Source organism: Tympanuchus pallidicinctus, unplaced genomic scaffold, assembly GCF_026119805.1.
Source record: "Tympanuchus pallidicinctus isolate F22 unplaced genomic scaffold, pur_lepc_1.0 scaffold92, whole genome shotgun sequence".
NCBI classification, from domain to species: Eukaryota; Metazoa; Chordata; class Aves; order Galliformes; family Phasianidae; genus Tympanuchus; species Tympanuchus pallidicinctus.
Window position 1 is genome coordinate 62,220 of NW_026294816.1, and position 15,683 is coordinate 77,902.

The 15,683-nt window shown below is 54.2% G+C and overlaps 2 protein-coding genes across 11 annotated transcripts in view; both read right to left on the reverse strand.

Annotated features, from left to right (window-relative positions):
• Positions 1-15,683, reverse strand: part of WIZ (WIZ zinc finger) — a 52,630-nt gene that overhangs the window by 27,096 nt on the left and 9,851 nt on the right. Inside the window, exon 2 of one of the 8 annotated variants that reach the window (XM_052670741.1) lies at positions 3,800-4,844. The exons of 6 other annotated variants lie outside the window; for them this stretch is intronic. The gene's annotated coding sequence lies outside the window, so the exon portion shown is untranslated. Of the gene's footprint in view, positions 1-3,799; positions 4,845-6,200; positions 6,336-15,683 lie in introns of those variants that run through there. One more of the 8 variants, XM_052670740.1, reaches the window with a different exon arrangement.
• Positions 7,814-11,589, reverse strand: LOC128074701 (circumsporozoite protein-like). Of its 3 annotated transcripts, none has more exons than XM_052670745.1 (3): positions 11,210-11,589; positions 10,823-10,984; positions 7,814-10,688 (listed from the first exon to the last, which is right to left on the reverse strand). In XM_052670745.1, the coding sequence occupies exons 1-3, from the start codon at positions 11,433-11,435 to the stop codon at positions 10,420-10,422; spliced, it is 657 nt and encodes a 218-aa protein (XP_052526705.1). In that variant the 5' UTR covers positions 11,436-11,589; the 3' UTR covers positions 7,814-10,419. The 3 variants fall into 3 exon arrangements, with proteins under 3 accessions (XP_052526705.1, XP_052526704.1, XP_052526703.1); XM_052670744.1 differs by lacking the exon at positions 11,210-11,589 and adding an exon at positions 11,012-11,202 and having other exon boundaries at positions 10,823-10,966; XM_052670743.1 differs by lacking the exon at positions 11,210-11,589 and having other exon boundaries at positions 10,823-11,202.

The window sequence follows — 15,683 nt, forward strand, 5'->3', positions numbered from 1 at the left end:
TCCCATGGGCTCTGGTTTCTCTGGGTGCACAGCTGAGCATCATTCCGGGCTTGGTGGTGCTGACCACACATCTCCAACCCTGCTTGGGGGCTGACAACGCACGGGTGAATCCTGCTGAGCTCTACTGGGCTCAGATGGACCAGGAGCAGCCCTGAAGAAGTGGGAAAATTTTTGTCGGTGTCCAAGAAGGATGCGTGGATCCCGCCTGGACAAGACTGCAAGCAGAGAGAGGACTGGGCACAAGAGCCATGCGCACACTGCAGCTACGGAGCCAAGAGTTGGGCTGGATGATCCCAATGGGCCCCTTCCAACTCAGGATATTCTACGGTTCTTATGAACGTAGCTGACCTCCATCCCCTCCCTGACTGTTGCAGCCACTTGTAGATCATGTTTGTTTCGCAGATTGCTGCTTATGTGCCAGAAGTCGAGCGCGACGGCCCAAGGAATTTGGGACCACCATTATGGAGATGAAGGAGGCAAGGCACAGGAACGTGAAAAGCCATCGCCGGTTTTCCACCCTAACATCTCAAGCGAAGCACACAGGAGGTGAGAAGCTTAAAGCGAGGATCTCTTAGAAGGAGATGATGGGTTTTGAGGTCTTTCACCTGGATGGGGCCACCGTGGCGATCCTTCATCGGCACAACCAGAGGACGCAGAGAGGTGGCCTTGAACTCCAGCAGCTCAGGTTTTTTTTTGGCTTCAGAAGCATTTTGGAAAAGCCCGTTGGGATGCACGGCCAAGCTGTGAGGTCACGGGGGACGAATAGTGTTCATTCAGGAAAGCCTGAGTCACTGACCGTCCCGGCCAGGCACGTGGGGGAAGGGATGGGAAAACCCTCCCGAACGGGCAGACCGTAAAACGCTTCCAAAAAGAATCAAACCGAAAGCGACCGTGAGGAGAAGGGAAGCTGATGGAGGGGACGGTCGGGTGAAGGGACGGGCAGGAGCCTTCCAGGGGCTCTTTGTTCCGCAGAGCTCCAGCGTGGCTCCTATTTTTAGCAGCTGTCTCCTTTAGAGGAAAACACGCCGTGATTTATCTTCCTCCTGATGAGCACGTAACTGTGCTCCCTGCAAATCCTGGTTTCTTGGAAACAGCGAGAGATGAGGGAGTTTAATGTCTTGGTCTTAGCAAGCTCACGTTTACCCTCTATGGTAATCCAGTGAGAGCTGCTCCTCCGACCACGGGAGAGCAACTGCAGCTTCTCCCAGGAGAGCAACGCGGCAGCCACAAGGTCAACCACTCTCATCCGATGGATCCACTACATAAAAAGGACACGGAACCGTCAGAGGGCATCCAGGGGAGGGCACGAAGACGGCGTTGGGTCTAGAGGGCAAGACGAGGAGCAGCCCCGGGCCACTTGGTTTGTTTAGCTGAGAGGAGACTGACACCACGCTCAGGGTTGGGGCTTTGGGAGCTCTCATGCTGAGCGGGGAGTTGGACTTGATGATCCTGTGGGTCCCTCCCACCTCGTAAAATTGTACAGTTCTATGGTTTTTCCTCTACACCGAGAATGAGAGCCGCCAAGACACCGAGACGCTTTCGAACATCAAGCAAACACGTGAGCTTGCAGCAGCCAAAACACACACAAAGGGCAGAGATAAGGGAAACCAGCACTGTTCCCAGTGTGGAACGGTTACACCGGGATCAGGAGCTCTCCTACACACGGTGAACCCACTCCCAGATGCATTCAGCAAAGGTTACTCGCAAAACTCATTTCAAAGGTCACAAATTGAGTAATAATGACATCACCATTGGGGCCAAAAGCGCTCCGTTTCACCAAGGTCACTGCAGGCAGTGTTGATAAGCAGAGGTTTAACAGCATGCTCACAAGGCATGGCTTCACCTAAACCGTCACCACCACCACCCAGCAGCACAAGGACACGCTGCAAAGTGCTTTTCCACATCCAAGTGTCGGATCCTTCCTACCCAGAGGGTCTCCAAGGCTCTTCTCTACAGGATCCCTTCTACCCAAAGGGTCTCCAAGGATTCTTTTCTATAGGATCCTTCCTACCCAAAGGGTCTCCAAGGATTCTTTTCTATGGGATCCCTTCTACCCAAAGGGTCTCCAAGGATTCTTTTCTATGGGATCCTTCCTACCCAAAGGATCTCCAAGAAGGTCTTCCTTACGGGATCCTTTCTACCCAAAGGCTCACCAAAAGGCTCTTCCCACCCTGGGATCCTTTTTTCTTCAAATAGTGTTGCCCTTGCAGTGATGTTGGTGGATCCAACGTCCAAAAAACTAAGTCCAGCAAAGGCCCCCAGCCATGGGTGACAGAAGGACTCAATAAATGGAGACAAGCAGGGGAAAACTGGGAGTGTTCAGCTTCCAGGTGAGGGCAGGAAGGTGCTGCCTACAGCCACTAACTGGAGGGTGTGAAGATGGAGCCAAACCCCTCCTGGACACGCACAGTGAAAAGAAAAGAAAGTCACAACACAGGAAACTCTTCCCACGGCCCAGCTGTGGGACGCAGGTATCTCCACCCCTGAAGGCGCTCAAAACTCGACCGCACGCGGCTCGAACAACTCAAACAATTCTGAAGGTGGCCATAGCCTAAGCTCAGGGTTCAAAGCAATGATGTCTTTTGGATGGTGGCTTCCCTCAGCGCTACCCCAGCTAGAAATGATGAGATGCTCTGGAAGAGTTCAACCAAGAAATGATATTTTCCTTGAGGTCTCATACACAGCTCCCAAAGAGGTCTCAAGCAGCAGCCCAGAGGAGCCTGCAGGAGTGAGGATTTAAAGGAAATCCATAAAAACATTATTTCCTAAACTTCAAAAGCTGAAAATCTGTGTAAGGTCCATCATCTGCACGCACTGGAAGGATTCCCCTCTACCACACAACCCTCCAGGATGGCAGGGAGGATGCCTACCTGACCTCCAAAGCCCGTCTGCACTCTGTATCTCAGCAATATGGAATGGGGAGGGAGGGAGGTTCAGCCCAGCCTTCAGCCCTCCCGATCAACTGGGCTCTTCCTGAGGGTGAATACTTGGCGCAGACCAAAACCAGACTCTCCCCAAAACAGAAGAAATCAAGCAAATTGGACCAGAATTTGCAATACTACTTTTTGGAACAAGCTGAAAGTTTCCAAGAGCCTCCCAAACAAGCTGACCACCTCCAAAAACCCTGCAACAAACCAACCTGTGGTGTTTTGTTGTGTGTTTCTTTTTCTTTTTTTCCTCCAGCCATCTAAACAGGGCAAAAAGAGGTATTTTAGTTCCTCTACTGCCATTTGAGCAGGGGGATATTAGGCAAGTGAGTAGGCTATAAGCAAGGGTTAGGCAAGGGGTGAGGTCTTGCATCATCTCCTGTGTAATGCAGGATGTTGCAAGGCATGAGTTAGCCCTGGAATTAAAGAGTAGCTCCTGCTCAGGATGAAGCTTTCATCTTGGGCGTTTAATTTGAGAGCAAATGGTGCTGGAAGACTCTCTCATTGGCACCGGCAGCTTCTGCGTGTTGTAAATAGCCTGGAAGAAAAACCACAAATCTTTGGCTTGACGCGTGGCTTTCTGGAGTCCAAACACGCAGCAGTGACCCACGGTGCCAGAAAAACAGCAGACGGTGCGGCACAGCGGTGGGAAAACACTGCAGCCCCGTGGAAAACACTGCAGCCCCGTGCCACTGCCCCAACAGCAGGCATTGCTGCCGCTTTGGATGGCACAGGTTTGTGTTTTTCTTTCCAAACTAGAGCAACGAGGTTCCCGCGCAAGGAATGCGTGGCCTTGGGCTGAGAAGCAAAACAAAGCAACTCCACACACACACAAAAAGGGAAAGGGTGTAACAGCTCTTCTCCCCACTCACCATTAATAGGAGCTGCAGTTCCTACACGAATGCAGAGCCTTTCCCTTTTGCAAGAGGAGAATTGCACCACAACACCCCCCTTCCACTGAGGGCACCCGAAGGAGCAGCCTGGTGTCCTGCAAACCCAAACCAAGACTTTCTGATGACATTGCTGCTCCAGCTCTCCAAGTAGGGCAGATCACTCCTCCATCCCCAGAGGATGGCATCGCTGCTCAAACTCTTCAACTGGGGTGTTTCTGCCCCAAATCCCCAACTAGGGTAGACTGTTCTCCACCAAAAGGACACAGCATTGCTCCTCAAGATCCTCAATGGTATTTCTGCTCCAAAACTCGAAGCAGGGCACAGCACTCCTCCATCCCAAGAGAATGGTATTGCTCCTTAAGCTCCTTGATGGCCTTTCTACCCCAAATCTCCAAGCTGGGTGGACTGCTCTCCATCGCAAGAGCACAGCATCAATCCTCAATATCCCTCATGGTATTCCTGCTCCAAATCCTGCCTCAGAGCAAATTCTGCTCCATCCCAAGAGCGTGGCATCGCTTCTCTCCATCAGGAATCATCCCACTGTGTCACGCATGCACATCCAAACGCTCCCCAGGGCAGGACAAGACAATCGTGTTCAACGTCCCTTTGCTGTGGCTTTGCCAGAAGCAAGCAGGAGATTCTGCTCATGCTCCTGAATACAGATGAGCTGGCGAGAAGACTTGGGCAGAGCCGTGAATTTCACATTTCCTCCTGAAGAAGGATGTGTTTGGGGTCAGCTTTCCTCCTCTGGCACTGGTGAAAGATCCCGGCCGGCCGCAGACGGAAACGGGATGCGTTTCTTTCTCTTTCTGCACGATGGCAGCTCAGGGCTGTATTTAAGGACACTCCTAAGCCCCCAGGCAGGTGACCTTGAGGACAGGAGCTCTTCAAAGCCCGGCGTGCTGGCAGCACATCGCGTCTCATCTGACTCGAGCTTGGCCGGCTGCTGACGGAGCTGGGGACGGGGCTGCGAGTCACATTTACGTGTTCCGTTTGTGCTGCAGATGCAGAGCTGGAAATCAAGCTGGAAAACCCAAGGGTTGAGCAACCAGCATCCAAAGCACTGATATTTCTGCTCCACAAGCAGAAAAAAAATCGCTGCAAAGAGCCCAAACCACAGCATTCCAAACGCGGCTCAGAACTAACAAACCAAAGGATCCCATGCTTCTGGTTGCTGCCATCCATCAGACAGTGCCCAATCCACTCTTTCAGGCTACGGCGAGCTGCAGTAGGAGCAGAACCATCCATACTTGGTCCCTTTGGCTCCTTGAGCTGCTTCACGGATCTGGAGATGACCCAAAGCGAGATGAAGGGTCGTACAGACAAGATAAATGCAGCGTGAAATTATAGAATTTCATTGAATTTATGCGACCCAACAGACCAGCTCCCACTGGTCAACAGCCACCCACCCTGCTGAAACCACGCGCGAAACATCCATGCTTGGAGACTGTCCCAGCTGAAGCAAACGAGCAACCTGCTCTTGGCTTTGGCACCCAACTCAACTCTCCCCAAAAAAAGCAATGAGGCTCAAAGCTGCCCAGCTCAATTCTCCACACCCAAAAAGGCAGCGAGGCTCAAAAGCCGCCCAACTCAACTGCTGCTGAGAGCTCCGAGCCTCTCGCCCTTCTCAAAGACTCAGCGAGCCCTTGGCCCGAGCCTGCTTTGAGGAGCAAAAGTGTCAAATCCTATTTCTACCCCCTAAAATTTCTATCTCCTCTATTCCCTCCCTCCACACTCAGGGCTTGGGAAGACACATGAGTCGCAGGAGCACCATCCAAAAGAGAAATGAAGAGGAGCAGGTCTGCCTGGCTGATGGGTCACTGTGCCGCCCCACTGAGCTTCGGGAAACCCCATGGCTATGAGGGAACATCACAACAAGCACAACATCCTGGTCCCACCGAGGTGAGACCTTGTGGCAAGAGGAACCGGCACCGTGAGGAATCCCAGAGACGAGGACCTCCAGGCACCACTGAAATGCTTTAAAGTCGAGAAGAGATGCAAATACTCACAACTAACAGCCACAGAACAAGGATGAACCCCGACACAGAACGAAACCATGGAGAACGGATCGCATCCAGAACAAAGCCACCCTGAATTACAACATCATGGAGACAAGACCACAGCCATCCCGCATTCCCCATCCACCAGCAATGCTTGGCAATGGCCACATCCACGGCCATGAGGAAACCTTGAAAACCACTCCAACAGAAGGGGCTTCAGGGTGAGCACCAGCCTCCCCCCAGCTCTCACTTCCCCTAAAACCAAGCCTGCACGTTTCCACCCCGTGCGCACTGAGCCACGCAGTGGGGAACCACGCTCCCATCCATGCGTCCCGTGCGCCGCCTGGACCCCACACACACAGATGTGCTTTTCCCCTTACCTGGACGCCCCGACAGCTCACGCCGGCTCCCCACCACGTGCTCCTCTCTCGCACGGGTCGTTCTGTCCCCGTGTCACAACGCGCTCCCCCCCGAGCGGTTACAAAGGCAATGCCTGCTCAGGAAGTGGTCTGCGGAGGGCTGCAGGAGGTGGGGAACGGCACAGTGAGAGGGGAGGGCGCTGATGTGCTGACTCAGCAGCCGAGCTCACCCCGGCTCCAGAAGGCTCTGTCTCAGCCGTGGGGCTGCTCCCACCCACCCCGCTCCCATGGCACCGCGTGGGTCCCAATCCCTCCAGCTCTCAGTCCCCAAAGGGGTTGTTGCTGCATCTCTCCACCAGACGCTCCGTTTTGGCTTCGTAGGATTTTCTGCCATCGCTGTCTCACGCCCAGGCTTAACTCAAATACATCGAAATGTGGGCCCAAGGTCTGCATTGAGCTCGGCTGTGCCTGGGCACGCAACATCCAGCGGCTCCGGAGAGCGTTGCAGCTGGTCTGGACAGATCAGAACACGTTGCATCAAGACAGAAATCCTACTCAAACCCTTCTGGAAAGGATCTGGAGCAAGCTCAGAACTCTGGCATCCATCTACGCTCGTGAAAACATCTTCTCTTCCAGCTCAGATCCACCAACCTTCCAAAAGGGGGACCTGCAGGACGGCACAAACTCATCGCCCTCTGAGAGCGCGGGAGGAACAGTCGTCACCCATAGACACCAAAGCTAATTCTCACAACAGCACCCAAGCTGCGGCAAGCTGGAAGCAAACAAACAAAAAACAACTGAGCTAAGCTAAAATAAAGCAGTGCTGCCGAAGGACGGAGCTGTAGGAAGCGCCGGCACAGTGCTGTCGGAGCTGCCTGGGATGTTTTTGGGATCCGCTGCGATCTCGCAGAGCTCGAGCGAACATCTGGACTGGGGAGAAGCAGCGATGCTGCTGAGTGAGGCTGAGCTCCATGGGGATGTGGGGGGGAGAGATGGGGATGTGGGCACCCAGCCCATCGTGGCACTGGGATGTCTCCCCTGGGGGGATGAGCGGCACTCAACCCCAAGTGGAGCCGGGGCCAAATCCAGCGAGAGGAAGAAGGTAAAGCAGGGAACACAGCAGCTCATTCCACCAGGAAAAAGCCCCTGCAGGGAGGAAGGGCAGCGTTTGCGGGTCCTACAGACACACCACAACCTCAACCTCATCCCAGGTCCCTCCAACCCTCGTAGGTCAGAGAGAAGGCAGAACCAGTGGGGGTTCTCTTCCAAGAAGGGGGTCAATCTGACAAGGAACAGAGCCAGAGAAAAGAGGAGGAGGTGCTGCCAGCCAGGACGAAGAGCCGAATGCCGTCCCAGCATCGGGGTGATAATCCTGCATCACCCTGGGGTTCTGCATCGCTGCTGCAATGAGAGAGGAAGGGGAGTCCCAAAAGAGCCAAGAAATTAGGATGAGCTGAAGGGAAAAGGCTCCTGGAAGCTCACAAGCTGCACAGTAGAAGACCTCAGTGACTGCACTGAAGTCACGAGTCACTCATAGAGTTGGGGGGTGGGGGGGAGGGGGAGGAGAGGGGTGAAAACAAACCAAGAAAAAAAAAAAAAAAAAACAAAAAAAAACACGAGAAAAAAAACCCAACTCAACCACAGTTTGCAACCTGCAGTGCACAGCCGGCTCTGCAAAGCACCACCGAGCAGCAGCAGAGCAAAGCCAAGCCCTTGTCAGCAACCCGAGCGCGCTCCGCAGGCGCCTGCTCCCTGCTGGAATCCAACCCGGGCGGAAAAAGCTCCCGTTTCTCCCCAAAACGCACCGCTTGGCCCGGCCAGGAGCCCTCGGGGGGGAGCTGGGAACGCTCTGGAGGGGTTTTTCTGCTTGCAAACGCGTTAATCGAAACTGAAACAGGTGTGAGCGCGGGGAGCAGCGGTTGGCGCCGCGAGCGGCCGAGCAGCGTGGCGTGTTTGGCTTGGCACGGCCGTGCGGAACCCGACGCTGCGCTGCTCTCCCCTCCCAGCACGCAGAGGCAGAGGACACGCATTCGCTTTGGGGTTTCCTTTGGGTTTTCTCCTGTTCGAAGTGGGGGAAAATCCACCGGATGGAGTCCGAGGGCTCGTTGGAGTTGTCAGATGTATTCTAATTACCGGAGGTGTGATTATCGTTCGGGGCTGTTCCTGTGGTCAAAACCCTGTGTTTTCCTGCTGCCTTCCAAAACACAACTGTGTTCTTTCCCCACTTTGCAGCCGGTGCCCCCCAAAACCTCCCAAGCAAATCCCAAGCCCTGCGCCCTGCAAATATTCCCATCTTGTCTCCATTTCCCCCTCCTCCAGGGCCAATCTCTTCTTTCTCACCCCGGTCCCATTTTCCACCCCACTGTGTTTCGGGTTCACCACCCCATGGGACGCTCAGTTGGAGGAGGATCCCAAACAGCTTTTGGGTCCCATTTGGTTCATCTTTCACCTTGCTGGAGTCTCGCCACAACAGCGACCCAACGGGTGGTGGTGACCCAATGGCGACCCAACTCTGCTCTCCTGACCGCAGCGCTGTTTAAAATGTGAAAATCCATCATTTGAAGCCCAAAATGGCTGCTGACAGAGGCTGCAGGCTGCGTCCAGATGTCCAAAGCTTACAAGAGTTTGAGTTTGGAGGTTTCGGGGCTCTCAGCAGCCCGGTCCCAGGGCTGGATAAGAAAGCAGGAGGAAGATGCTCCTTCCTCTGCTGTGCTCTGATCACGACAGCTCCAATCCCATTCAACCTAGCAATGCAACCCCAAGTCCCAAAACTCCCCCAAGCCCCATTCTTTTACCCCATGGACGCCCCGGGGCTCTTCTCCCCGAGGTGTTTCCACGCCTGCCTTTCTCCCATCACAGAGCTTTGTTTGAAACACAAAAGCCAAGTGCCAACGAGCGCTGCCTGCAGGCACACGGTCTCCTTTCAGCCCTTTCACCTTTTCAGAGGCCATTCCCAGCTGCTGAAAACCTTTCCCCCACCCTCTCCTTATCAGGGCCCTCAGCAAATCCATTCTCTCAACCCCTCGCTGCTCCATCCAGCTTTAAGCAAGATTTATGGGGCGGGTGGCTGAAACTTTCCTCATCAGCAGAGGACGAGTCCAGCGCCAAATGAAAGGATTGTTTCTCTCCAGGCTGCTTGAAAGACATCCAGACTCTTTTGCAAGCTCCTCTCGTTTGGATCCATCCCTATTCCAGCTTCCAGCAGACCTCGGCACGCGCGCAGCTCCCATCAAAGTGGCCCCGTTTCACCAGCCATGAACACAATTCCCAATTCCCATCGCCGCCTCCTTTCTCCAAACCCTGAATCCCACACCCTGATCCACTTTTTCCCTCTGCCTGCCGGCACGCGGTGGCTTCACCACTGCTAAATCAACTGAATCATCAATCAACTAAAAAGTGACAACAGCGAGTCCTGAGCTCAGCTCTTGTCTATTCGCTGTATTGGCAGCGTGAGGAGACCTAAAGGGATTTTTGGATGCTGTAATGCCATAGAAAGGCCTCAGTTGGGATCAGCAGGGATCAGCCTCTCACCAGCGGGATCAGCCTCTCGCCATCGGGATCAGCCTCTCACTGTTTGCTACTGTCAGCCTTTAACAAGCTGTCCTCTCCGACTGCAGCCAGGAGCTGGGGATGCTCGTTAATCCCACTGTCACACAGCTATGCCAACGAGCTGGACTGGGCCTTGGCTGGGGGACGAGCTCTCAAGGATGCCAAGTGTGGGGTTGTACCAATGAGCACCGCTGGGTTACAGAACCATAGAATCATTAAGGTTGGAAAAGAACTCGGAGGTCACCAAGTCAACCCACTGCCACCACGTCCCTCCATGCCACACGGCCACGGTTCTCCAGGGATGGTGACACTGCCACTGCCTTGGGCAGCCTGTGACAATGCCTGAACACTCTTTTGGAGAAGAGATTTTTCCTAATGTTCGGTCGGAACCTTCTCTCCTCTCCAGATGGAACAATCCCAGTTCCTTCAGTCGTTACCCATCAGACTGGTTTTTCAGAACCCTCACAGCTTCACTGCCCTTCTCTGGACGCACTCCAATGCCACAGTGCCTTCCTTGAAGTGAGGAGCCCACACTTAACACAGCATTTGAGGTGCATTATCACAGCAAGCACCCGCTGGGTTGCCATCATGGACAGAGCCCATGGGGTTGCCATCGCAACCATCACCCACTGGGCCATCATCATCTCCACTGGGTCACCATCACAGCCATCGACTACTGGGTCACCATCATCTACTGAGTTGCCATCATGGCAACTGATGTCATGCCCACTGAGTCACCATTGCCCATGGAGTTGCCATCATGGCCATCAACCACTGGGTCACCACTGCCCATGGGGTTGCCATTGCAACCATCAACTACTGGGTCACCATCACCTGCTGGGTTGCCATCATGGCCATCACCCACTGGGTCACCATTGCAAGCATCACCCATTGGGTCACCACTGCCCATGGGGTTGCCATTGCAACCATCACCCATTGAGTCACCATCACGGCCATCGACTACTGGGCCACCATCACCTGCTGGGTTGCCATCATGGCCATCACTCACTGAGTCATCATCACCACTGGGTCACCACCATGGCTATCGACTACTGGGTCCCCATTGCCCATGGGGTTGCCATCATGGCCATCACCCATTGGGTCACCACTGCCCATGGGGTTGCCATCATGGCCATCACCCATTGGGTCACCATTGCCCATGGGGTTGCCATTGCAACTGTCACCCATTGAGTCACCATCACGGCCATCGCCCACTGGGTCACCACCATGGCCATCGACTACTGGGTCACCATCACCTGCTGGATTGCCATCATGGCCATCACCCGCTGGGTCACCATTGCCCATGGGGTTGCCATCATGGCCATCACTCATTGGGTCACCATTGCCCATGGGGTTGCCATCATGGCCATCACCCATTGGGTCACCATTGCTCATGGGGTTGCCATCATGGCCATCACCCATTGGGTCACCATTGCCCATGGGGTTGCCATCGCAACCATCACCCCCTGGTTCACCATCACCTACTGGGTTGCCATCGTGGCCATCACCCATTGGGTCACCAATGTGGATGGAGCCCATAGGGTCACCGTCGCGGTGATCCAGCAAGGTGGAAGATGGACCAAGATTGGACCCAAATGCTGTTAAGATCCCTCCTCCATCTAAGTATCTCAGGTGGAGAAAGACTCTAACCATCACGGAGGTGGAAAATGGAACCGATCCCGGGATGAGAAAGAAGGGATTGGCCATTGGGAGGAACACCAGCTGGGAGATGGAGATGAACTGAGAATTTTCACATGGTTCTGCTTGCAAGGGATTTGTGGAGACCGTCGGGTGCAAACTGGGGAAGAACACGGCTGTGATTTCTGGGAGACAGCGAGAAAATGGAGGATTTTGATCACATAAACAACCCTAAACAATAATCACACCTCCAATAACTGTAATAATGCATAACTAGAATAATGCAACCGACAATACAGTTACGAGGAGGACAAACCAGACACAGAGCAGTGGGGCAGCAGCAGAGGAAGGGAAGCAGCAGCTCAGTCCCACCCTAGCAACAAACCCACATCGGATGAGCTCCCCCACATCTCCTACATCAAGGTCGCCATGTCCCAAAACCAATTATTTCCACCCCCCCCCCCCCAAAATGCTGCAAAGCAGCGAACGGATCAAATCCAGCATCCTGATGACAATACGTACGTGGTGCAGCATACACTGTGTAAACTCAACAATAATTTCCTCCTCAGCAGCAAATGCTGGAGAAGGATAAGCATGGCCCCATGCCGAAGCATGAGCTCATTGTGCTGGGGCTGGGAAAAGGTGACGGTATCTCTGTCCCCAACTTGACCCTGCCTTACAAAAAGGGTCACTGCCACATCCACATACCCTCTATTCACTCCCAGATAGTTTTTATCCCAACTGATATCAAAGAAAAAAAACAAAAAAACAGGTTTGAGCTGTTTGCTGAGTTTTTCCGGACATCTGGAGGCTTGGATGAAGCAGCCTGGGCCGTGGGGTAGAATCAAAAACAGCCCCCAAACCACGACACGCTGCACCCTCAGCTTATAGGCGCAAGGCCAAAGGCTCGCCCCGTGCCCAAGCCTGGTTTTGCACGGCACAAACCCACCTTACACCCAGAGCAGGGGACAGACGTGGCCGCGTCCTACTTTGCACAGCAGCAGGAGAACCCGCAGCCCTGCCCCTGGCTTATTTTTAAACCACGGCCCCGTTAGCGCGAGCAGCGGCACAGGGGACCGGGCCTGGGGACGTTATTTATAGCTGCCATGGAGTGGCACAGCAGCTGCTTGCTGCTCCTTGCACGGCCCCACAGCAAGGGGTGGCAGAACCCACCCTCCCTCGCCTTTGGGGCTCCGGGGTCCAACAGGGGCCAAGAAAACACCCCCATGGACTCCTGTCCCTTTCTTTCGGTGCCAACTTGGGGATCACGGCACAGCAAAGCTCCCACCCCACGGGGACACCCCACAACCCAACCTCTGCCTGGCTCCCAAACCCTCATCCTGATGGCCACCAACCCCAAAAGCCTTTTTGAGGAGAGATCCCCTCCACGAGGCTGCGTTGCAGGACACGCCGCGTGCGTTTTTTGCCACGTAACTGTAGGATCACCAAGTGCACTCCAGGTCCCAGCTCCAGCTACGGCTCTGTCTGTTGTCTTGGACTCCAACGTTGGGTTATTTATTTGCTAAGCAACAACATGACATCTTTCCTGGCACCGCTCGCAGGCTACGAGGCTGATGGCACGAGCAAGGTTACCGGGACTGCGCGCTCAGCTCCTCGACAAAGGGAATCCTCCATCCATCAGCATGGAGAACGCACTGGGAAATCGCCACGTTGCTCCTCGTCCACGCAGCAAAACTCCACAAAGGCTTCAGGTCTCTGGAGGAAGGCAGAAGGGACCGGCCCCAGGCGTGAAGGCAGGAGATCGGCGTGAGCTGCGCCCGCTCGCTCCGTCCTGTGATCGCCTATCTTTCTTGGCCGGAGTTCAAAGGCAGCCGTGGAAACAAAGCGTTGGCAAACACGCCTTGGGAAGGGCTTGGGAGAAGGGTTGGAGGCCACCAGAGCTCCCTGCAAAGCCCCGCAGCCAACTCAAAGCACCGCTTCCCACCGCGGAGCGCTTCCTGTTGGGATCGGTGCCGCAAAACCAACGTGTTTCCCACCCCCAAAATTCATCCCAATACCCTGAAATGAGGAACAAGGACAGCATCTCAAGGTCTCACCTTCCCACCAGCCCCACATCTCAGACAAATGTAGGTCGTGCAGGGTTTGGCCTCCTCAGTGTCCTCGCTGAGTTTTCCAGGCTCCTACAGACCGAGCGCTCCCAGCTCTGTGTAAGACCCTACACACAGAGAGGGGCAGTGGGATGTGATTTTGGGGTAGGATCAGAGAGCAGCACCACAAGACTCCCAGCGGGGCAAAACTCAGGTCTTCAAGCAAAGAGAGAGCTCAAGGATTGGGATGAAACTGTGCTGAGTTTTGGCCATGCCAGGATCCGCTCAAGGATCTCCCAAATGCATTCCATGTGGGCACCCATCCCCATTCCCTACACATCCACACGGCCCCAAAGCTGAGCTTACACCGATTTCTTTGCCTTTCTGGGGGTCCATTCAGTGTTTCCAACCAAACTCCCACCAACCTGGACCAGGATGGACACACAAACTCAACCAAGAGCTCTCTGCAAAACACCATGGCCAACCCTAAGCGCCATTTCCCACCCTGAAGTGTTTCCTATTGGGATCCACCTTGCAAAAATCAACGTTTCCCCCCCAAAAAAACTCCCTCTGATACTCCTCAAACACTCCTAAAACTCATTCCAATGGCTTGAAGTTCAGAACTAGATCAGTGCCACGATGCCTCACCTCCCCGCCCAAGCCCCAGACCTCGGCACCATTTCCCACTTCCTATTGGGATCCACCTTGCAAAACCAACTGTGTTTTTCCCCCAGGTCACATTCCAGCACTTTGCAACAAGGAACTGGGACATCCAGGTTAACAAGACAAAACAAATCTATCACCAGAGTCACCTCGTTTATCACCAGACCCTTCTCGGAAGACATCAAGGCAGGAGAAACCCCACACAAACCAACCCAAATCTGGCATTCAGCTCCTGGAGGCCCAAGGACCCAATGCAGAGCAAGCGGAAGAGCTGAGGCTCTCAAATTTCCCACTGAAAGTACAGTTTATCCACTTTTCCTGCACACAGAGGAGTCGCCATCGTGCCCCAGATGCATTCGCAGCACTGATGCTTCGCTGCCTTTTCCCCTCATCTCCATCGCCCTGTGGCACCTCAGTTACCCAAGCGCTGTGCAGATCGCGTTCTTTTGAGTGGAGAAAAAAACCAAACACCTCATCTTTGCCCTTCTGTCTCGGCTCCCATCCCCTCCACAAAAAAGGCACTTTGTGCCGCCACCCCCCAAAAAACTACACAGATTTGGGGAATTCCATTCCAGCGTTTTTTTCCTTGCAGCGGCGCAAACCCGCAGTGACCTCACCATCGTTCAGTGGGATGACCCTGGAAAAGCCCTAACGAGTTCTGCTTTCACGACAGCAGTGGCCCATAGGGGACCAAGGACACCCACGAGGACAGATTCCGTGCCCAACAGATCGCTGTGGGGCTGCACTGCCCCCAGTCCCAGCGGGTTTTTCTCCAGCTTGCAGGTAGCAAAGAATGCAGGGAAGGGAGCTGCAAGGGGAAACTGAGTCACAGAGCAGCGCAGCTTGAGGTCACTCCTTTTTTCCTCCTCTTCTCAGAGGATTTAGGCCAGATACCAACATCAGGATGCGGCCAAACTGTTCCCCAGCTGTGATTAAGACCCAAACCAAGGACGACGTCGTCCCCAACCTCCTGTGGCCGCAGATGGAGACGATCCCCAAACACAGCTGCACCCCATCACCGTTCCAGACGTCCGGTGACTCCTCTGGGTGCATTTTGGCATCAAATCTCCCCCAACCTGCAGCCCCTCGACATCCCAGCTGAGCACAAAGGCAAACAGGGCCCCGAAGCTCTCAGGCGTGACGCCGGGCTCCAGTGGGCTCTTGAGTTTCATTCCAGCAGGAAGGAAAAAAAAAAAAAAGAATAAATAAAACATTAAAATACCAACATAAGGAGGGCTCAGCCTTTCCCAGGAGTGATCTCAGTTCGATCGGAGCTCAGACGGATGAATGGAAAGTCACTCCCGACCCGCAACGGCGGTTCTTGCAAGAGAAGGGGATGCAGAAAGAGGGATTAAAGGGGAAAAAGAGGAAAAATTAACCCAAAAGGTGGGGAAAAGGGAGGGATGTGGAGGTGGGACGCTGGCTGTGCCCAGCAGGGCATCGCCCTCACCGTCAGACCTGTATGAATCAAACACCTCCTTCCCTTTCTCATCTTCCTCGGTGGGTTGGGCTGATCCTCCCAGTTGGTGATTTGGGATGAAAATGCTCCTTTTTAGCCCGGTGAGCACAGAGGTGTCGTCTGTACCCAAACCTGAACCAGTTGAAC

Excerpts from the sequence above, each read along its gene's own strand:
- LOC128074701 (XM_052670745.1), bottom strand. The coding sequence starts at position 11,435 with ATGGCCAATCCCTTCTTTCTCATCCCGGGATCGGTTCCATTTTCCACC. Across the intron at positions 10,985-11,209 it reads CCACGATGGCAACCCAGTAG|GTGATGGTGACCCAGTAGTC; the intron begins GTGATGGTGAAC and ends GCAATCCAGCAG. Across the intron at positions 10,689-10,822 it reads GGGCAGTGGTGACCCAATGG|TCGATGGCCGTGATGGTGAC; the intron begins GTGATGGCCATG and ends GTGGCCCAGTAG.